This window comes from Cinclus cinclus, chromosome 3 (genome assembly GCF_963662255.1).
Source record: "Cinclus cinclus chromosome 3, bCinCin1.1, whole genome shotgun sequence".
Taxonomy (NCBI): domain Eukaryota; kingdom Metazoa; phylum Chordata; class Aves; order Passeriformes; family Cinclidae; genus Cinclus; species Cinclus cinclus.
The window spans coordinates 93,913,032-93,930,404 of NC_085048.1; the positions used below are offsets into that span (position 1 = coordinate 93,913,032).

General features: G+C 44.9%; 2 protein-coding genes across 2 annotated transcripts in view; both read left to right on the top strand.

The window, feature by feature from the left end:
* The window catches only part of MARK1 (microtubule affinity regulating kinase 1), a 56,930-nt gene extending 53,766 nt beyond the window's left edge, over positions 1–3,164 (top strand). Inside the window, exon 18 of the mRNA XM_062490444.1 lies at positions 1,338–3,164. Within this exon, the coding sequence (XP_062346428.1) occupies positions 1,338–1,692 (355 nt within the window). The 3' untranslated portion in view covers positions 1,693–3,164. The remainder of the gene's footprint in view (positions 1–1,337) is intronic.
* A 3,010-nt stretch (positions 3,165–6,174) lies between these two features.
* On the top strand, positions 6,175–8,816 carry C3H1orf115 (chromosome 3 C1orf115 homolog). The gene is made up of 2 exons (XM_062489315.1): positions 6,175–6,474; positions 8,421–8,816. The coding sequence occupies exons 1-2, from the start codon at positions 6,175–6,177 to the stop codon at positions 8,538–8,540; spliced, it is 420 nt and encodes a 139-aa protein (XP_062345299.1). The 3' UTR covers positions 8,541–8,816.
* Positions 8,817–17,373: the final 8,557 nt, after the last annotated feature.

The following is a 17,373-nucleotide window of genomic DNA, read 5'->3' on the forward strand; positions in this document are numbered from 1 at the left end:
TATCTGCTCTTTTGCCATTTTTCAGCTTTTGGTGTACTTAAGCACAGTGCATACCTCTTTCTTTTTCTGCTCTCTAATGAACAGGCATTGTGGTTTGCATTCATTGTAAACTGGTCACTTACAGAAAGTATTGATTTAATTTTCAAAACAGAGAGCCTCTATTTAAAAAAAAATAAACAGCACATTCTTACCCAGATACACTGTATATAATTCACAATGCATTTATCTAAGTTAGCCCTGTTCAATTCAGAGTCTCTTAGCTGTCAAATTCTTGGATGTGGAGAGGGAAAAGAGACTGTTCAAATGAAGTGTGAAGTTGCTTTCAGCTCTTGCTTTCATTCTCTAGCTTTCTTTGCTTTTTGTCATCCTACAGTGTCTGTTTTGGGCTAAAGAAGTCATTTGAGAGCTTACCCCTGCTCTGTCTCTTAATATCAGTGTGGTTCTCTGGGGGTCACACAAAGTTGAGTTGAAAGTGCTTGTTTTGACTCCTCTCTGAATGATAATGACTGTTTACAGATTCGAAATGAGAGCAGCACCTTTCCCCAGTGATGGATGGGGAGGCGTCAGCATCAGGAGTACCTGGGGCAAGAACAGATACAGCTGACTGTGGAATTACTTTAAAATAGTTAGTGCTGGTTCTCAAAAAACACGTCGCCATTTCTTACTTGTGAAAGCTGCTGGCCATGTACTCAAATGGTGACCAACAGGCTGCTCACAACCAAATTACAATCCAAAATTCTGCCTCATCAGTTAAGATAAAGCAAGTTATTATAATGTCTTTTGACACAGAGAGCAGTCAAAAATCTAAACAAATGCAAAAGGGAGGGAAAGCAGAAAAGAGGGGGGAAAATTAACGAGAGAGTTGTGAATTGCAGGGTGGGATTTCTTCCTCTGCTGCTTTTACAGTATGATTTTTGCTTCAGGATTGTGTCCCTCAACTTTAGTTTCGTTGCTGTATGGCATGCTCCAGATCATGAAATCAGCAGAACTTCAGTCATGCTTTTACATAGATTCCACTTTCTTTGGAGCAGTATGGAGTAACGTGTGTCTGCTGCAGTTCCCATTGCACATGTTGTCATCAGAACATTGTAGAGCAGGGGTTTCCAAACTTGCTTTGCTGTGTGCCACTACTGTGGCACGGTGCTGTGCTGAGCACATGTGTGCAGCACGTGGGGCAGGGCTGTTCCAGCAGTGTCCACCCCCCTCCCTGAATTAGCTTGCCTGTGACTCATGGCGTCAATGGCAGTTTAGAAACCCCTGTTAAAGAACTGTATTTCTCTTCTCTCTCTTGGCTACACTGCTCTGGTTTTGATTTTGTTGTGTGTCACTTGTTCCAGGAGTGTTTCTGGAGAGCCTAAAGACAGAGAGAAGGAGGATAGCAAAGATTCGAAGCCACGCTCCTTGCGGTTCACGTGGAGCATGAAGACCACGAGTTCTATGGACCCGAACGATATGATGAGAGAGATTCGGAAAGTGTTAGATGCCAATAACTGTGATTACGAACAAAAAGAGAGGTTTTTGCTCTTCTGTGTCCATGGTGATGCACGACAAGATAGCCTTGTTCAGTGGGAGATGGAAGTCTGCAAACTGCCACGATTGTCGCTCAATGGAGTTCGCTTCAAGAGAATATCTGGGACTTCTATCGCATTTAAGAACATTGCATCCAAGATAGCAAATGAGCTTAAGCTGTAAAGAGAACCTAAATTCTTTGGGATCAGGGAAGATTCATACATGATCTACACTTTGAATGTACTGGTTTCGCCTAATGTGATTGGCCTGTGAAATTCCCCATGTAGAAATTGCCCTTATTGCAATAAGGTTATACATAGTTATTCAGAATTGTAAAGTTAAATCCAGTATGACCTATATTAAATAACTGTAGCTAAAGAAGTTATGTTCACATGTACAGGTAAGTATATAGAGCATTCTGTTCATTTTATGTTCATAGAGTTGTATAATAAAAAGATGACTGCTTAAATTCAGATCTTGTATAGTTGTCTAGATTTCTGCACAGAAATGTATGTTTGATGCTTTGAGTTGGAAAAGTTCTTCTCTATCATTTACATTTTTGGTGGGTTTTATAAGTCTTACCTCTACCATGTGTTTTTTAAAAAATGTGTGTCCTGAGTCAAATGCACAAACCAGTTTTCACAACTGTAGCATGACCATTTTTAGTTATTTAAAAATTGTTCATGGGTTGAACCAAAAGTTGATGAGTAACTGGCTTTTGTTCTACATGAGACTGTTCCTGCTTATCTTTGGCTCTTATCCTTGTTATTGGACAGTGTTTAGTTGGAAAAAAGAGACAAATATGTTTACAGTGTTGGCACTTACAGTTTAGAAACTTTGTTCTGCCTTTGGCCAGCTCAGAGCTGTGGGGGAACAGAAACCAGGCATAAGTGATTTCTGTCTGCAAATTCCAGTGCTTATTCCCATGGCTCATTAACAAATGTAGCACCAAAATGGAGAACCAGAATTATTTCATTTGAATATCTTGGTGTAAAATATCACTTATTTGCTGCCTTCAGAATACTACAAATTCCATTTTATGGAAATCTATTAACATTGGGACTGTTTAATAGCACAAGATTATCTGAAGTGTTGACCAGTTGTGTAAGTTAATAATACCACCTCAGGAATTAGCTTGGCTTTTGGAACATGTGCCCCCAAAGAGTACATGCAAATACATAATATTTTACAGCTAAACATACATTGTTTATAATAATAAATTGTTGATTTATGCTTTTGTGGTTGTACAGTTCGTTCCCATGTAACCTGTTTGTGTTTAATATTTTACCAGATTTCTTGTATTTATTCCACATCATTATGCCTGTAATGTGCAGCTTTGTAATTAGGCACTTGCCTACAGAAAAGAAAAAAAAAAAGCCCCACTTTTTTTTTCCTTCATAATTAATGACTATAAACTATGTAAAACCACTAGTACTGGTACATTTTAATACTTGTTCTTTTGTACTGAATTAACCATAGAGGTTGGTTGTGCAATGTTATTTAATGTCGTAATTACTGTAATATCAACATATGGGCCCCATCTGCACACTCTTGTGAAGAATAGAAAGTTCATTAAGAAATTGTCACTTTAAAAAATAAAAATTAAAAAAAAAGCTGTGGTAAACTCTGTAACCCTAAGTTAGAAAGCTGTAAGTGTAGTAAATGTGCCATTCTCTAATGGCTTCTTGACCGAGATGGACTTTACATACTGTACTGTGATGTAGCTTTCCTATGTAACAGTTATGTTCGGAAATGGACGTGTATTGTTGCCTTAGAAAAAGGGTGGTGTTTGGAAAGAAAGAACTGTAGCCCCTTTTCTTTTTTTATCTGATGTTCATTGAACCAAATCTGATGCAAGTCATCTTGATTCACTGGTGCACTCTATTAAAACTTACTTGAACAGTTCTCATACTAAAATACTTGTTGTTTGCCCTTTATGAAAGCACAGTCATTACTGCAGGTAGCAAAACAGTTTAAAGGTGCACAGGCTCCATCTTCACCAGGGCATGAATTCAGGATTAGCATTGCATGGGTTCAGTGGTCCTGCTTTGTTCAGAAACTATCGGTGGTTTAGCATTGCTTAGAAATGGATGTCCAGGAGCTTTTACAGGAATTCACCAAAAATCAGTCTGGGGAGGAGGGGGTTGTGTGTGTGCTCAATTTACCCATTAATGTCCATAAATGCTCTCTTATTCTTAAATATATACAACTGGAATGTAACAGTGATGCTAATCGAAGGTCCTGTATGAACTTGGTCATGAAACAAAACCCTTTGCCTTTTCAGAAGGTTCAGTGGAAAAAATATAGGTCATGCTGTGAGACAGTAGATTAAGTACTTAGCAAAGCTTCCTGCTTTACAGGCGCTGTTTTTCCATGGCTAACTTTGCCCTAGATTGCTGCTGGTTTTCACCACTCCGTGTAGCCAGAGATGCAGCAATGTTCCATAAAACACATAGCTCTTCCAGAGCTGATGAATTTTAGTTCCAGCTTTCCTGTGAAACGTGGCCCTGCCACTTCACTGTTTATATATCAAGGCAGCTTGCAAATGGTGTTCTGTCCAGTGGCTGCCAGCAGTGTGAAACTGTGCTGATTCCTAAAGCCTATGCCTTCCTCCTTTTGCCTTGCTGGAAGATGAGCTGTGACCCACCTTTTGCTCTCCACAGCAAATAACACCTGGAGGTTCCTCAAGGACACAGTCTGAGTGCAAAAGGTGTAGGTGCACACAAGTGCAGCATTTGGCTTTCCAAATCTGCTGCCCCAACAGGAGTAAGAAGACAGGAAGATCAGAGAAAGCTGTTCTGAAAAAGGTCTGGTTTTATTGGCAAGCAGTCTTAGTCTGGGATCAGTGAGATGGTGCCTACCCAACCTCAGTGCCTGGTTCTAGAGCTGCCCTGTGCTGGACCTGTTACGTCCTTAGCTAAGAGTGGGATAAGCTGCATTTCAGATCCTTATGTTCCCAATTTCCATGTGGGAGGGGACTGGTGTGGCATTCTATCAGCACATCTTCAACTTTGGAAACACAAAAGAGTTTTAAATGCCACAATATATTTCCCAGCTCCAGGCATGGAGAGGGATGCCTAGAACCTTCAGAGGCTGCAGGAATTCAGCTGTAACTTGGCAGCATTGCTGGGGGCTGTTTGGGATGGGTGGAGGGTGAGCAGTGGGGTTACTGCATGGTTCAGCTGGTCTGGGTTGGGGTTGTTTTTTTGCATTATTTCTTTCTTTGAAATACACCAACATTTCCAAAACTAGTGCATCCCTTTTCACACAGTCTAGTTTAAGAACATTAAAATGTGTATGAATCAGTGCAAACACAATAAACAATCATTCCTGGTCCACTGAATGAATACTGCTGCTGGGGAACCAAGTGAGGTCATTATGCCATATGATGATGGATGGTGCTAAAATCCCATGATCTGTTCAGACATGAGGCTTTGGTATCTGGTGTCATACACCTAAGGGTACCGTGGACCTATTTGTATCAGAATGTGTGATTCCCCGGCCACCACCTAAGTGGAGGCACTAAATCTCAGAGATTAATTCGGTGAGGTTTTTGATAGTTGAATTCTGAAAAAGGAAGCAAACGTGAGCGGTACAAACCAAGTCTGTGGGGAAAGGCCTGCCTCTCTTGGGAAGATCTAGAAAAATTATCTACCTCGGCGCCTCTCATTTATGGGATAGAGCACTTCTGTCGTGACAAGTCCTGAGACTTGGCTCACACATTCCACCCTTCAGGGACACGGCCCCCCGTTCTTTACACAGCTTTCTGGAGCTGTGGAGGTGGTGAATCGCCTTCCTTGGGCAGATAAGAATGTGACGGGCAGGATTTACTTTCAAACGTTACGCACGCATCTTGGGGATATGCAGGTTTAAGGCTTTGTTCGTTTGTTCCTTTCCCAGGGGAAAGGATTAGTCTGTCCCCGTGTTGCATCTGCAAAGCATTCATATGCATATCAAATGTGGATAAATACACCAACCGGTTTAATAAACGATCTATCCTCCCTGCACAACTTTGCGTTTCTTGATGTACCCCAGCTGAGGAGCACCGCTTAGGAGAGGCAGCTGTTAACACTGCAGCACCCCAGCCGCGGAGGTGGGGCTATCACAGCGTACCTCAACATCTGGGCAAAAGCCACTGAGAAACTTCTTTCCCACTTGGCCGGGGGTGGCCGAGCGCAGCCCAGGACGCAGAAGAGGCTGTTCAGCCGTGGCTTTAGGAGGAACACCTCTAACTGAGGGATGTCCAAGGAGCTTGTCTTTTCCGCTGACGGGGAAAGAGCGTGACCTCCAGGAGCGGTGCTGCCGTGGGCCGGGGCCGAGCACGCGGTGCCAAGGAAGGATCTCCCAAGGCTCTCGCGGCGGCGAGGCCGAAGCATCCCGGGGGCGGCGCGGGGCTGCGCCGCCCCGTCAGCGCTCACCTGTCCCGGCTGAGCTGACGGGCTCCAATCCCGGGCTCCCGCAGCGGCTCCCGGCTTCCCGCACCAGAGTGGCGGCGGGGCCAGCGTCCGGAGCCGGGGGCACCGCCTGCCCCGGGCCGGGGGCGCCTCTTCCCGCAGCCGTCCCGCCCCGGGGAGGGGGGCAGCGGCCGCCTCCGGCCACACCTGTGGCGCAGCGGCGGAGGAAGCGCCCGAGGGCGGCGCGGACGGGTCGGCGCCCGGCGGCACCATGACGGTGGGTGCGCGGCTGGGCGCCAAGGTGAGGGGCAGGTTCTGCCGCCGCGGGCCCGGCGACGACCAGGTCTCCATCCTGCCCGGGGAGGAGGAGGAGGCGGCGGCGGTGGCCGGGGGCAGCGCCGGGGCCCCGCGGCCGGCGGTGCTGCGGGAGGACGTGGAGGAGGAGGAGGAGGAGGGCGCCGGGGGGAGGAAGGTGCGCTTCGCCGTCCTGCCCGGTCCCTACGAGCCGCTGCGCCCGCCGCGGGCCCCCGGCAAGCGGCCCTATGGGAAGCGCCTGAAGAAGTACGGAAAGGTGAGGACACAGCGCGGCCGGGGCGGGGACCCTCGACACCGGGACCCTCGGTGTGGGATCGCCTGGCACGGGGTGTGCGGTGCCGGGAGGGCAGCGGGGCCTCGGCTCCGACAGTTCCGTGGGGTTCTCGGAATGCCCCCTCTATCCCGCAGGTATTTCAGCGCCAGCGCCCGCCTCCGAGGTGGGATCAGGGCTTGCTCTGGACCTGCCCGGGAAGGAGCCGGTGCTGGTGGGGGGGGGCCGGACACGGACCCTCTCCTGGATCAAAGAGCACGAAATCTGTCTATTCGGAGTGAAAATGACACTAAGCTGATCCATGTGACGGGTGCTTTGCCTCGCTTGGTTCTGTGTTTTCCTCGGCGTCATAATTTTAAAACTGTTCCTTAAAACTTCCAGTTAATTGGCCTGCGTTTTTTTTCCCTTCCACTGAAATGGCCGAAAGAAACGGCAAACAGCCCTGCAGGACATTCCTTGGCCAAGGTGACCTTTAGAAATCACTGCTGTGAGTTACAGGGAAAAAAATGCAGCTTGTTCTTCATCTGTGACAACAATTTTGGATCAAAATTGTTCTCCTGCTTTCCTGTGCGGGAAGTCCCAAGTCCTACAGTCTGGTGGTTTGGTTTTCCTCCCACCGGAAGATGGGTGCCTTTGGTTACAAAGCTGCCATGTGGAAGAATTCTATTGTTTTTCTCTTGTTCATGTCACTTAAAGTACGTGTCAGGTATGTCTTCAATGTTTGTAGCAAAAAACAGTTTCTGTGTTAGCAGGACTAACCCGTCAGTTGTCAGGAATACTTTCCTGCTGCTGAGATTACAGATGTCAGCATGAGACATGACTTTCTACTGCTTTCTATTAAAAAAACAACAACGTGATTTTGGTAAAGATATGGTTGCGATGCCTGATATGCAGAAAATGCCATTAGCTTGACACAGTTACTTCTGAAATTGAGCTTACAGATGTCAGCACTGCCAGGAGCTGCCTCTCAAATCTTACTGTTTCATAAAGAAATGACAAGAATATTTCATTCTTTCATTATGAATTTGATTCTTTAAATTTCCAGCACTGTGTTTTCCAGGTCCCATGCTGTAGGAAGCCATCTCAAGCCTGTAGGCCTGATCTGTAAGGTGCAGTTTTGTGAGAATGGTTGCAGCAGGTGATCACTTTGCTGGTGGTGCTGTTGGTCTAAAGGTGCTTTTAATGGTGTTTAGAGCACAGGCCAGATCTTGGGCACTGTGTATTCCCTTTTGTGTTGGTCAGATGACATTCCCACAGGGAAGGGTTGCCAGTTTGGCGCTGGCACGAAGAACAACTCGTGAAAGAACAGGTGAGGTGTGGGTAGGCAAGTGAAGGGCAGGAAGGGGAAAAGAGGACTCAGTGTGACATAGTGAGGACAGGGGCAGATATGGGAAGGGAAGGCCCTGACCAGTTAAATAATTGATGGCAAGTTTATCTCTAGTGCAGTACATAGATGAGTTCCTGAATGTGTACTGATATGGATCAAAACTTTTTTATTTTGACAAAAAGCTATGAAATTTCCTTGAAAGTATTTTCAGTGATTTCTGCCTTCTTGTTCAGCTCCAGTTTAAGCGCCTTATGAACTTCTAGGAATTACTAACATAGTTAGAACATGTAATGTGGGAATGATGTACTTCCACAAACCAGGGTGAATTCAAACTAATTTTATTCTTGAATAGAATCACTTGTAAAAGCCTGGCTTCCTGTGGAGGCTGCATCCGCTCAGTTTAACTATACCCTGTGGGTGTGTATGCCTATATAAAAATAGATGGTAAAATGTTTTTCCACTCTTCAGCCCTTGTTAGCTGTGGGAGAATTTCATTTTCTGGGGCTGTGACATTGGCTGTCATAATGATTTTATGTGAAGGTATTTTCTATCACCTTGCCTTTTTTTTTTTTTTTTAATCCCTTTTTCTCATCTCTCTCCCCAGAATGTCGGGAAGGTTCTGCAGAAGGGTTGTCACTACTTGGTGGTCGGCCTGCAAGGATTAGCAGCAGCCTACTCTGCTCCCTTTGGAGTCTCAGCACACGTGGCGTCCTTCGTCCGCTAGCGCAGCTCCCTGTGCCCCATGGGAGAGGACACGAGGCCATTGCTGCTTTCTCAGGATTAAATTTCAGACCTGGATCTGAAAAACCTCTTGGACCAACAGCCCTGAGCCCCTGTGCCAGGCCCTTTCCAAGACTGAGTGCTCTTCTCTGAAAAAAATCCCAGTGCTTTGTAAAATCAGATCAGGTCAAATAAGCATAAGGATGAGAAAATAATCTTTGATTAATTTAAGTTTATTTTTGGGCATGAGTTGGTTTTCCAGAGCTTTGTGCTGTGTGGAAGGGAGCCAAGGATAGAGGGAAAAGCAAGTAGATGAGGGAGAAAGAAATGAAGGAAAACAGAGGATGGGAGAGCAGCTTGGGCGGTGGAGATGAGTTTGGGTAGTGAGAGGTATTGTCAAATCAGTGGAGGAAACAGATAACAGAGGATTAGGAAAAAACAGCCTTTGGTTTTCTGAGATTCTGAGTTTGGTGGTGTTTTTTTACCTGAGAGGGTTAAGATCATGAGTGTACTTAAAAATATGCTTGGACATGAATGGAATGTGGCCTGAGACATGGAGAGCTTTGCTGCATCATGGTTGTTCATTTCAAACATAATGGACATAATGAGCCTTTAAATAATCATGAGGAAGGTGTAAAAATCCAGAAAGAAAATGAGGTGTGTATTTGCGATTTTGGGGCATTGAAGGCTCACTGTGAAAAACATTTTAAACTTTTCCTCTGCTACTATGAAATCTGCAATACATTTTTTTACTTAGAATGGATATACCTGACTCTGGAAGCTGGGGCATTTTATGCCTAATTATGTGGTGTTCACCAGGGGGAAAACAATTGATTACCAGCTGCATCTGAGAAAAAAAAATACACATGCAGCTTTTGGTATTAAGAATGTACAAGAGTGACGTGTGAGAACTGGGCCGAATAACCCACCAGCTCTGTCTTCATTTCTGCACCTGGAAGCTGTAAGCAGAGGATGTCAATATCAGATGGCTCAGCTCAGAGGTGCAGATGCAGCAGCTTCCAAGTCACACCTCCAGGGACATAAATCATATATTGATGACACAGGAACAAGGTAGTTTATGGGCCTTAAAATTTTTGTGGGGTTTGTTTGTTTCCGTCAATCTTTCGTGGTAGTTGTAAATGACTTTCCTGCTAGCACTTTCTCTGTATTATATATCCTTCTAGTTTTGATGGTGTTTTTGTAATCAAGGAGTTGACTTAACTGGAAAAAAATGCTGTTCACTTGCTTTCTTTGCCTTTTCTGAACAAAGGAGTTTGTATGTCTTGGCAAACCACACTGTATTTCTTTTAAACGTAGCAAATTAATCAGATGGGGGGTGGGGCGGGGTGTTATGGACTTTTCTAACTGGACTGTAAATAAAAGCCACGAGATCCATGTCTGTTTTTACCTCCACACGTAAGTAAGCACACAAAGGAGGAGTTTCTCAGCAGCAGCCCCAGCTAGCTAGGGGAAGCTGCAGTGTAAACTTCCCTACGTTGTTTTGCCTGTGGCCTCAGTGCCCTGGTAGGACACGATTGTAGCCTAGACTGTGTGGAAATGCTCAGGAACAACAAGGTGTGGAGATGAGGCTGCAGAGGATCTAAGGTTGCAAACACTGGGGTAGGAATAGCCGCAGAGGGATTTTGCTTATTGATTTCGCGCCTTCAGTTGTTTCTCTTGAGGGGTTTTTTGTTTGTTTTTTGTTGTTGTTTTTTGTGGGGACAGACCTGTCCCCCTTATCTGCCCCACCAGCATGCCATGGGAGTGTTGATAATGCAGTAAGAACAGGGCTATCCTAACACCCACATGCCACACCAGCCAGTGGAGTTTGGGATTAACTTCAGATTTTGTTACACCACTCCATGTTTCACAGTGCCCTAACAGCATAAATCATTAGACCTTATTCTCAAATTTCAAATTACTAAAACCAGATGGAGAGGTGTCTCCATCCTTCTGTGTGGACTGAGTGTCCCACCTGTTTGTCTGTGTGTCCTCTGACTAGTAAGGCTGTTCCCTCATTGCAGCACACAGGATCCAGCCCATTTTGACCTTCCACAAAGGCAAACATGAACCTTAGCTCCTGAACTTCGCAGCACAGTGGACTTTTCCCTGCTGACATCCAGCCTCTGCTCACCTGGTGCAACTTTAAGGGATAACCTGGTTGCTATCCATGCAGAACCCAAATGACATGTACATGGTGCTTCTGTGTGAGCCTGACAAAAGAAAAGCCTCAGGCATATTCGTGAGTCAGCTTTGGCTGGCCAATGTTTCTAAAATAGACTAAAAACAAAGAAAGAGGAGAGAGAAAGAAAAGTAAACTGAACTGTTGCAATAAACCAGCTAATGATTCATTTTCCTCCCTCAAAATGAACTAATGGTTCTCACTGAGATTACCAATTAGTGCTGCTTATCAGTTCTCCTCAAGCAGTGATTCACTTAGCTCCTGAAGAGAATTTGTGAGGCCAAGCCTTGGCCTGTGGGTTTGTTACTCTCTTCATTATCCCAGCTCAGGAAGCAGTGTCTAGAAAATCTGAATCCAGAGGGTGAGGTTCATTTTTCAGCTGGGTGGATGGCAGAGGGCTGTACTTCCTGTCAGTCATGGCAAGCATCTCTGTTGGGCCAGGTCTGCCTTAGTTGTGATGCAGACAGGTAGAACGGGGCAGGTCCTGCAGCTCTGCTGATAAATGTTGTCCCGCTGACATAAGAGATGAGGAAATGTTCCTTGAGCACTTCAGCATGGCTGGCAGGCCATCTGCTCAGCCAACAAAATGGGCAGCCTCCATCTGAAGCAGAACTGCCGTGCTGGAAGTCTGCATGTGAGATGAAGGAGAGCAAGATGATGGTGATGACATTGGGATGGGTGAGGAGCCTAGGACTGGTGAGGAGCATGGGTTCCCATCCCTGGCAGGTGCCAAGCCATGAGGGCAGTCTGTGACTGAGTCTTGGCTTCTGCACAGGGGTTAAGTGCTCTTGGCAAGGTTGTCCTTGGAGCAGCCACCCCAGCAGGGACAGCTCTCAACCCACAGGTGCACACAGGCTCTTTTATTAAAAGAACTGAAGTCTTGGTGCCTCTGAAGAACAAAAGAGATGTTTGACTCACTCATAAACAATGTGGGATGCAGTGGATACTGTGATGGGTACATGGAGAAGATTTGATGTTTGAGCTGGACAAAATATGGTCCTCCCTTCAGCCCCTTGCATGAAACCTCTACCCATTGCTTCACTTGCCAGATTTTGTCTTCAGTGCTGTGCTACTGTCCTTCAGATTTCCACGCACCTTTCACTGTGCTTTATTACAGATGGCAGGATAAATAGGTTTGGGAAGCTGAATACATGCAAGAGTGCCAAAAGGTAAGTAGTCAATTTGTTCATGCCTCTCTTAGCAACAAACTCCACTAACCAGACAGCCTGGCATGTCACTTTTACTTTAAATTCCTGGCTATTCCTGGTGACTGCTCAATGAGTCACAGAACAGAATAAAGCATATTTCTGCTGGTTTTGCCAGAGTATTTAATTACTCCTCTGGTTTACTGTAGGCTCTGAGGAAATGGCAGAGGACTCATAGCTATTGTCCTTTGTCCTGCAGCATTAGCAGCAAGGAAGCACTCTTGCACAGCTTGCTTTGAAAGTGCAGTGACTGAGGAGAGCTGTACCACACCACAGCACTTTGGCACTTCCAGATCTTTGCCACTCCTGGGTCATGGATCACTTCAGGGATGAATGTCCTTTCTGAACTCCGCCTGTCCATAAGACTAGGAAAGGGGCCGGTTTTGTGTTGCGGTGCAGTAAAACCAGTTGTCTCTTTTTCTGTATCCTGAGTCTCTTGTTAGCTGAACCCTGGCCTCTTCTGAGACAAAACTGATAATAAAATATGCACAAAGTCGCTGCAGTTACCTGTACAGAGTGTCCTTTGGAAATCATTTTTTCTTCAAGGAAGACTAGAGAGCCTGAAGAACTTGTAGACTAATGGAGATAAATAAATTAAGAGAAAGCAAAGGAACAAAATCCTTCCCTTACTTCTCCTTCCAGGAAGTAGTATTAGGCTGCCAGACCTGTTTTGGGTTGAAGTCCAGACTGTGCTCAGAGAGGGTGGTGCACTTTTCTGAATCCTGCATGAGGAGAGATGCAGGGCTCTGGACTTGTTCAGCTGGAGGAGGGAAGACTTATGAGAAACTTGACAATAGCTTTTCAATACATAAGAAAGGGTTTCCAACAAGATGGAGCCAGGCTCTTCACTGAAGTCTGCAGCCAGACAGCAAGAGGTCGCGGTCTTAAGTCTAATCTGGGAAGTTTTCAGCCAGAAAGAAGTCAGGGAAAGCAGTAACGTGATCATTAAGCATGAGAAGGGGTTACTTCAGGAGGCTGAAGTCTGTCTGTGGAGTGTCTCAAGGCACGACTGTGGGAAAGGAACAAAGTGGGAAGCAGTTCTGTGCGAATGCAGCGTTCACCCTGCTGTGAGCGGGTGGGAGGCTGGAGGAGACACCTCTTGGGCTTCTTCCAGTCTGGATGAGGCTGTGAGTGGGATCCTGCCACGGTAAGCAAAAAGCTGTCAATTTACCTACTGTATGGAAATGTAGAAGAATGAGCTCCTCACCCTTGCTAGAAGCACTGACGCGAAGAATAAAGCTTTGCTCCTGGTAACAAGGAGCGACTGGCGAGGGTGGCAGCGCTGCCTGAGGAGCCGCTCGGCTCCCACCACTGCTTCCATTTCCCTGAGCTCCGCTGGCTGAAAGGCGATTGTCCTTTACTGCCATCTCCTGGGAAAAAACCCACAGATTTCCAGCCTCGTCAGCCTGCCCCGTTGTTCTGCCTCATCTCCTGCAGGGATTTCCTGTCTTCCCCTAGGCTGGCCTCCCTTGTTTTTCCAGATCCATCCTCAGGATGTGGGGTCTCAGCAGTGTAATGTGCATCTCTGTATACCGGTGTTTCCTACCCAGTGGAATCCTGAGCATCCTCTGTCCAAGTGTTTCAAATGTAAAGCCATAGGAGCATTGTTCCTGTGTAGGGTTTTTTCCTTCAACACATAAAAATGCGTTGCACTTTGTCCTGAAGTTCTTGCTGTGCCTCAAAAAACACTCCTTAGGGAAGATTCACTGGAGGTGAGGGGACAAAGCCACAGCCACTTCTTGTTTCTAAAGCTCACCTTTTGCTGGAGAGATGACAGCTGCCTATGAGAGGATGCATAATTTTGAAGGGGAGGTTGGCAGACTGGAATGACACCCCCCCAGGAGTGCATTGGACCCCAGCTCCAGCAAGCCACACATACTTGCCTCCTCCTGCTTTCTGTATTCCCCTGTTTCTGCTGCCCATAAAGGAATCTTTGCTCCTTCCTTTCCTGGGACACCGAACTACTGTCAGATTGTTTTTTCAGCTGTGCCTGAATTAGGGTGGGGACTTTCCTGTCCTTGGTGAATCCCATCCTGCCTTATGATGGCTGACAAACCAGAGCTGCAGAAGTGTTAATGTTTGTGCTGCTGAACAAATGCCCTGCTCCCCTACAAAGCCTCTCCTTTGGTCCTCACCTGCTCTTCCAGGTGACACACAGCTTTACCCTGACTCTTTAGATTCCTGAAGCTGGTGATGGATGTTATATTCAAATAAAAAATAGCATTTACAGAACACTGGGAGAACTAATAATGTCAACAGCCTCTCTTAGTTAATACTGGGCCAAACATTTGCCTGGAACAACCATTTCTGTGTTGTCGTGGTGCATTTAGAGAGACTGAAGTTTAGCTTTTGACTAGAAGAAAAAGATAACTTTCAATTCATCTTCCTATATGTCTGGAATGACAGCTGATAGCTACCAAAGTAGCCAATCAACCCGCCTGGGTTTTGGATATAAATAATTCCCTTCATAGGAAAAAACCTCACCAAGAAAGAGAGATCCTTTTATTTCTCTGCTCTGGCTCCATTAAAAGGCATCTACCATTAATAACTCTATTTATAACTCTATCGTCGCCAATTACTCGCCTGAGATTTTTCCACACATGAAATTTCACTGAGCTCATTTCTAATGCATGACTCACTGAATTCTGATTTCCTTCAAGATTTTAAGAGGAAACAGCAATACTTTTATTCTCCCCTTCTCTCTGTGAAGGAATTGTTTGAATTTATTGTTTGTTCTAACTTTGGGAAAAGGATATAATTTGTGTGTGTGTCAGTATAATATGATTTTATCATCTTGTTGAAATCAGCATACTTGGTCACATTTTCCCCTCATCTTTGCCTTTTGCTGAGGTATCAGAGAGTCACTGAAAAAATAATTGCTATATTCCTGGTGTATTTAATTCCTTCACTGAGACAAGCCCAGGCTACATTTAGCTCCATCCTAACACACTGACATCTAACTGAGGTTAGCATTTTGCTGTCTTTGCCACTGTTTGTTTTTTTCATTACGTCCATCCAAACCTCTCCCCTCAATGTGGTAATTTATACCTTTACAAAGTATAGCACTGTGTACATATTGAAGGCCTAGAAGATCCCCAGCTGCTTGTCTGTTTTGTTTTTTTCCAGTGGAAACAAGTAAAATTGTTCAACTATTTCCTCATCATTCATCATAGGCCTCTGATTGAGCTGTTGCTACAAGAAGTTTGCCTCTAGAATTATCTCAAATTGTCCACTACATCTGAAGGCAGATATGCCTTTTACATTCTCCATAATTTTTTTTCTACCTGAAAATTTGTCCTGTGCTACTGAGTTAATGCCATGCTTTTTAAAGATATGTCAGCATCATCCACTTTCATGACTGATGGATCCCAGCCCCAGTTTGCTGCAAGATTGACACTGTGAATTTTTCATGTGATCAGACATATTTTAAGGAAGCCTGAAACACGACCCTGGTGCAGAGAATTTCAGCACAACTGTCCCAAACTTTGATGAAGTTATCAGCAATTGAAAACATGGTCATTTGCTTTTAAGTACAGGAATACTGTGCCTGCTCTGGATACAACAAACACAGTTCCGTCACACAAGAGGCTGCAAGAAAACCAGTACCTATTTATCTGAGTGACTCTATTCACATTGCTTAACAGTACAAGGAGCTGGTGGCTTGTAGGCAAGCACCAGGATGCCTGGGATGAAGGATTAAACAAACCTGCTGGTCAGGCTGTTTACTGGATTCTGTTTGGGAGGTACCTGGTGCCTGGGTTCAGAGGGCTTTCCTCAAAGCATGCAGATTCAGACCTGAAACATTTAGGCACAACTGTGCTCTCTGCAGCTATTTTTGATTTTATGTTCCTTGTTTCATAGCAGGAGAGGACAGATTATACAGATGCTGCTGCCTTCTGGTATTATTTGAGTTCCTTCTCGCCATACTCTTCAAGAAGAGTTAGGGCTGAATGTAAAGAAGGGCTGGCCTGAATAAAATCTCCTTAGGCTCCTTAGGTTAGGAGATCTAGGGAATGGAAATTTAAGGTCCTTCTTCTATTTTGAAATATTTTTTCTCTAAATTAGTACCCAAATTTTAGCCAAAAAGTTATTCCCAATTCAGTTAACAAGTCCTTGGAACTAAAAGAATCTGTTTGTGTACATCACTGTGCTGCCCATAATGCGCAGCTAGGAAGGAGCTGCAGCTTCTCACAGCCATCGAGGTCTCTACTTCTCCAAATCCTCATGCTGGTAAAGTACATATGTGCGCCAGAACTATTTTCTCTGGCACCCAGAAGAAGCAAGCAAGAAGTAAATCACCCCAATTTTTTTTGTCTTATCTCAAATCCTGTTATTTTGATGCCTCATAGACAGAAGTTAGGAGAGCAAAATCGTTCTGCACTTAGCGGTTTGCAGAGTGGAAAATACTGTGCTCAAGAAACCACAAGAGTTGGTTATTCATTTTTGCCTTAAACTAATAAAAATAAGCATTAATGTTTGTTAGGAGTAGCCAGCATAAATAGTAGTTTGTTTTTTTCATTTATTTCACGTGATGGATCACTTTTCCTTGTTAAATTTTAAAACTATTTTGTGTTTTTGTTTTTATCCCTTTAGTACTTATGGTAATATGTTTTGATTCCTGCTTGCAAGCACTGCTTGTCAGACATTAGACAGTTCCTGCAGTTTCGTTGAGCATTTGTTAAGACATAAGATGCCTGGCTCCCCTTACAGCATTTTTCTGCTCCTGTGGGTGCAGATGCAGATTAAAGACCTCTGTGTGAATTCAATTAAATGCAACAAAATATAGACTCCATGTTAAATTAGAAGATTAATGGTTACCAAAGAGTGTTCAAGGGCTCTCAGTCTGCTCAGCAGGGTTGGCTCCCCTCTTGTGTCTGTGGAGGAGTCATAAAAGCAATCACAAGTAATTATTTTTGACTCAGCAGGTCAATGATTTGAAGGTGATGGGGCAAAGCAGACCAAGTTTAGCACCTATGATTTACCTGGAGCAATGTGGGGATCCCAGGGATATGGAGGACAGGGTGTTGCATAAGAAGGGGTTACAAGTGGTGTGGAAGGCGAGCGGGCAGCAGGCTGTCTCTGCACGTCCCCCACACAATCCAACAGCAGCACAAGGTTCTGCTGAACAACAGTTAATCTCCAAAACTGTTCAGGGCTTGTTCAGGGGCAAATTTAAAATAAACACAAGTTCTGTTTATCTTTCATGTTGTGTTGTACTTGTAGAAGGAGAAAGGTCCCAGGACCTGCCATGAAACAGGAATCAGGGCATGGTTTAAATGGCAAAGCGGTGAGCAAGAGGGCAAAGGCACTGCCCTCCCTCTTGCCTTTTCACAAAGCTAATGTTTCCAGAGACCTTTTTCCCAGTATCAATTAGTAAAATGTGTATAACAAGGAGCGACTCCCCAAAATAGCTGGGAGACCACCAAAGTAATACAGAGCATCCTGATGAG

Bases quoted from the DNA above. Each gene is read 5' to 3' on its own strand.
- C3H1orf115 (XM_062489315.1), top strand. From the start codon at position 6,175: ATGACGGTGGGTGCGCGGCTGGGCGCCAAGGTGAGGGGCAGGTTCTGC. The intron at 6,475-8,420 runs GTGAGGACACAG...CTCTCTCCCCAG, and splicing joins GCCTGAAGAAGTACGGAAAG to AATGTCGGGAAGGTTCTGCA.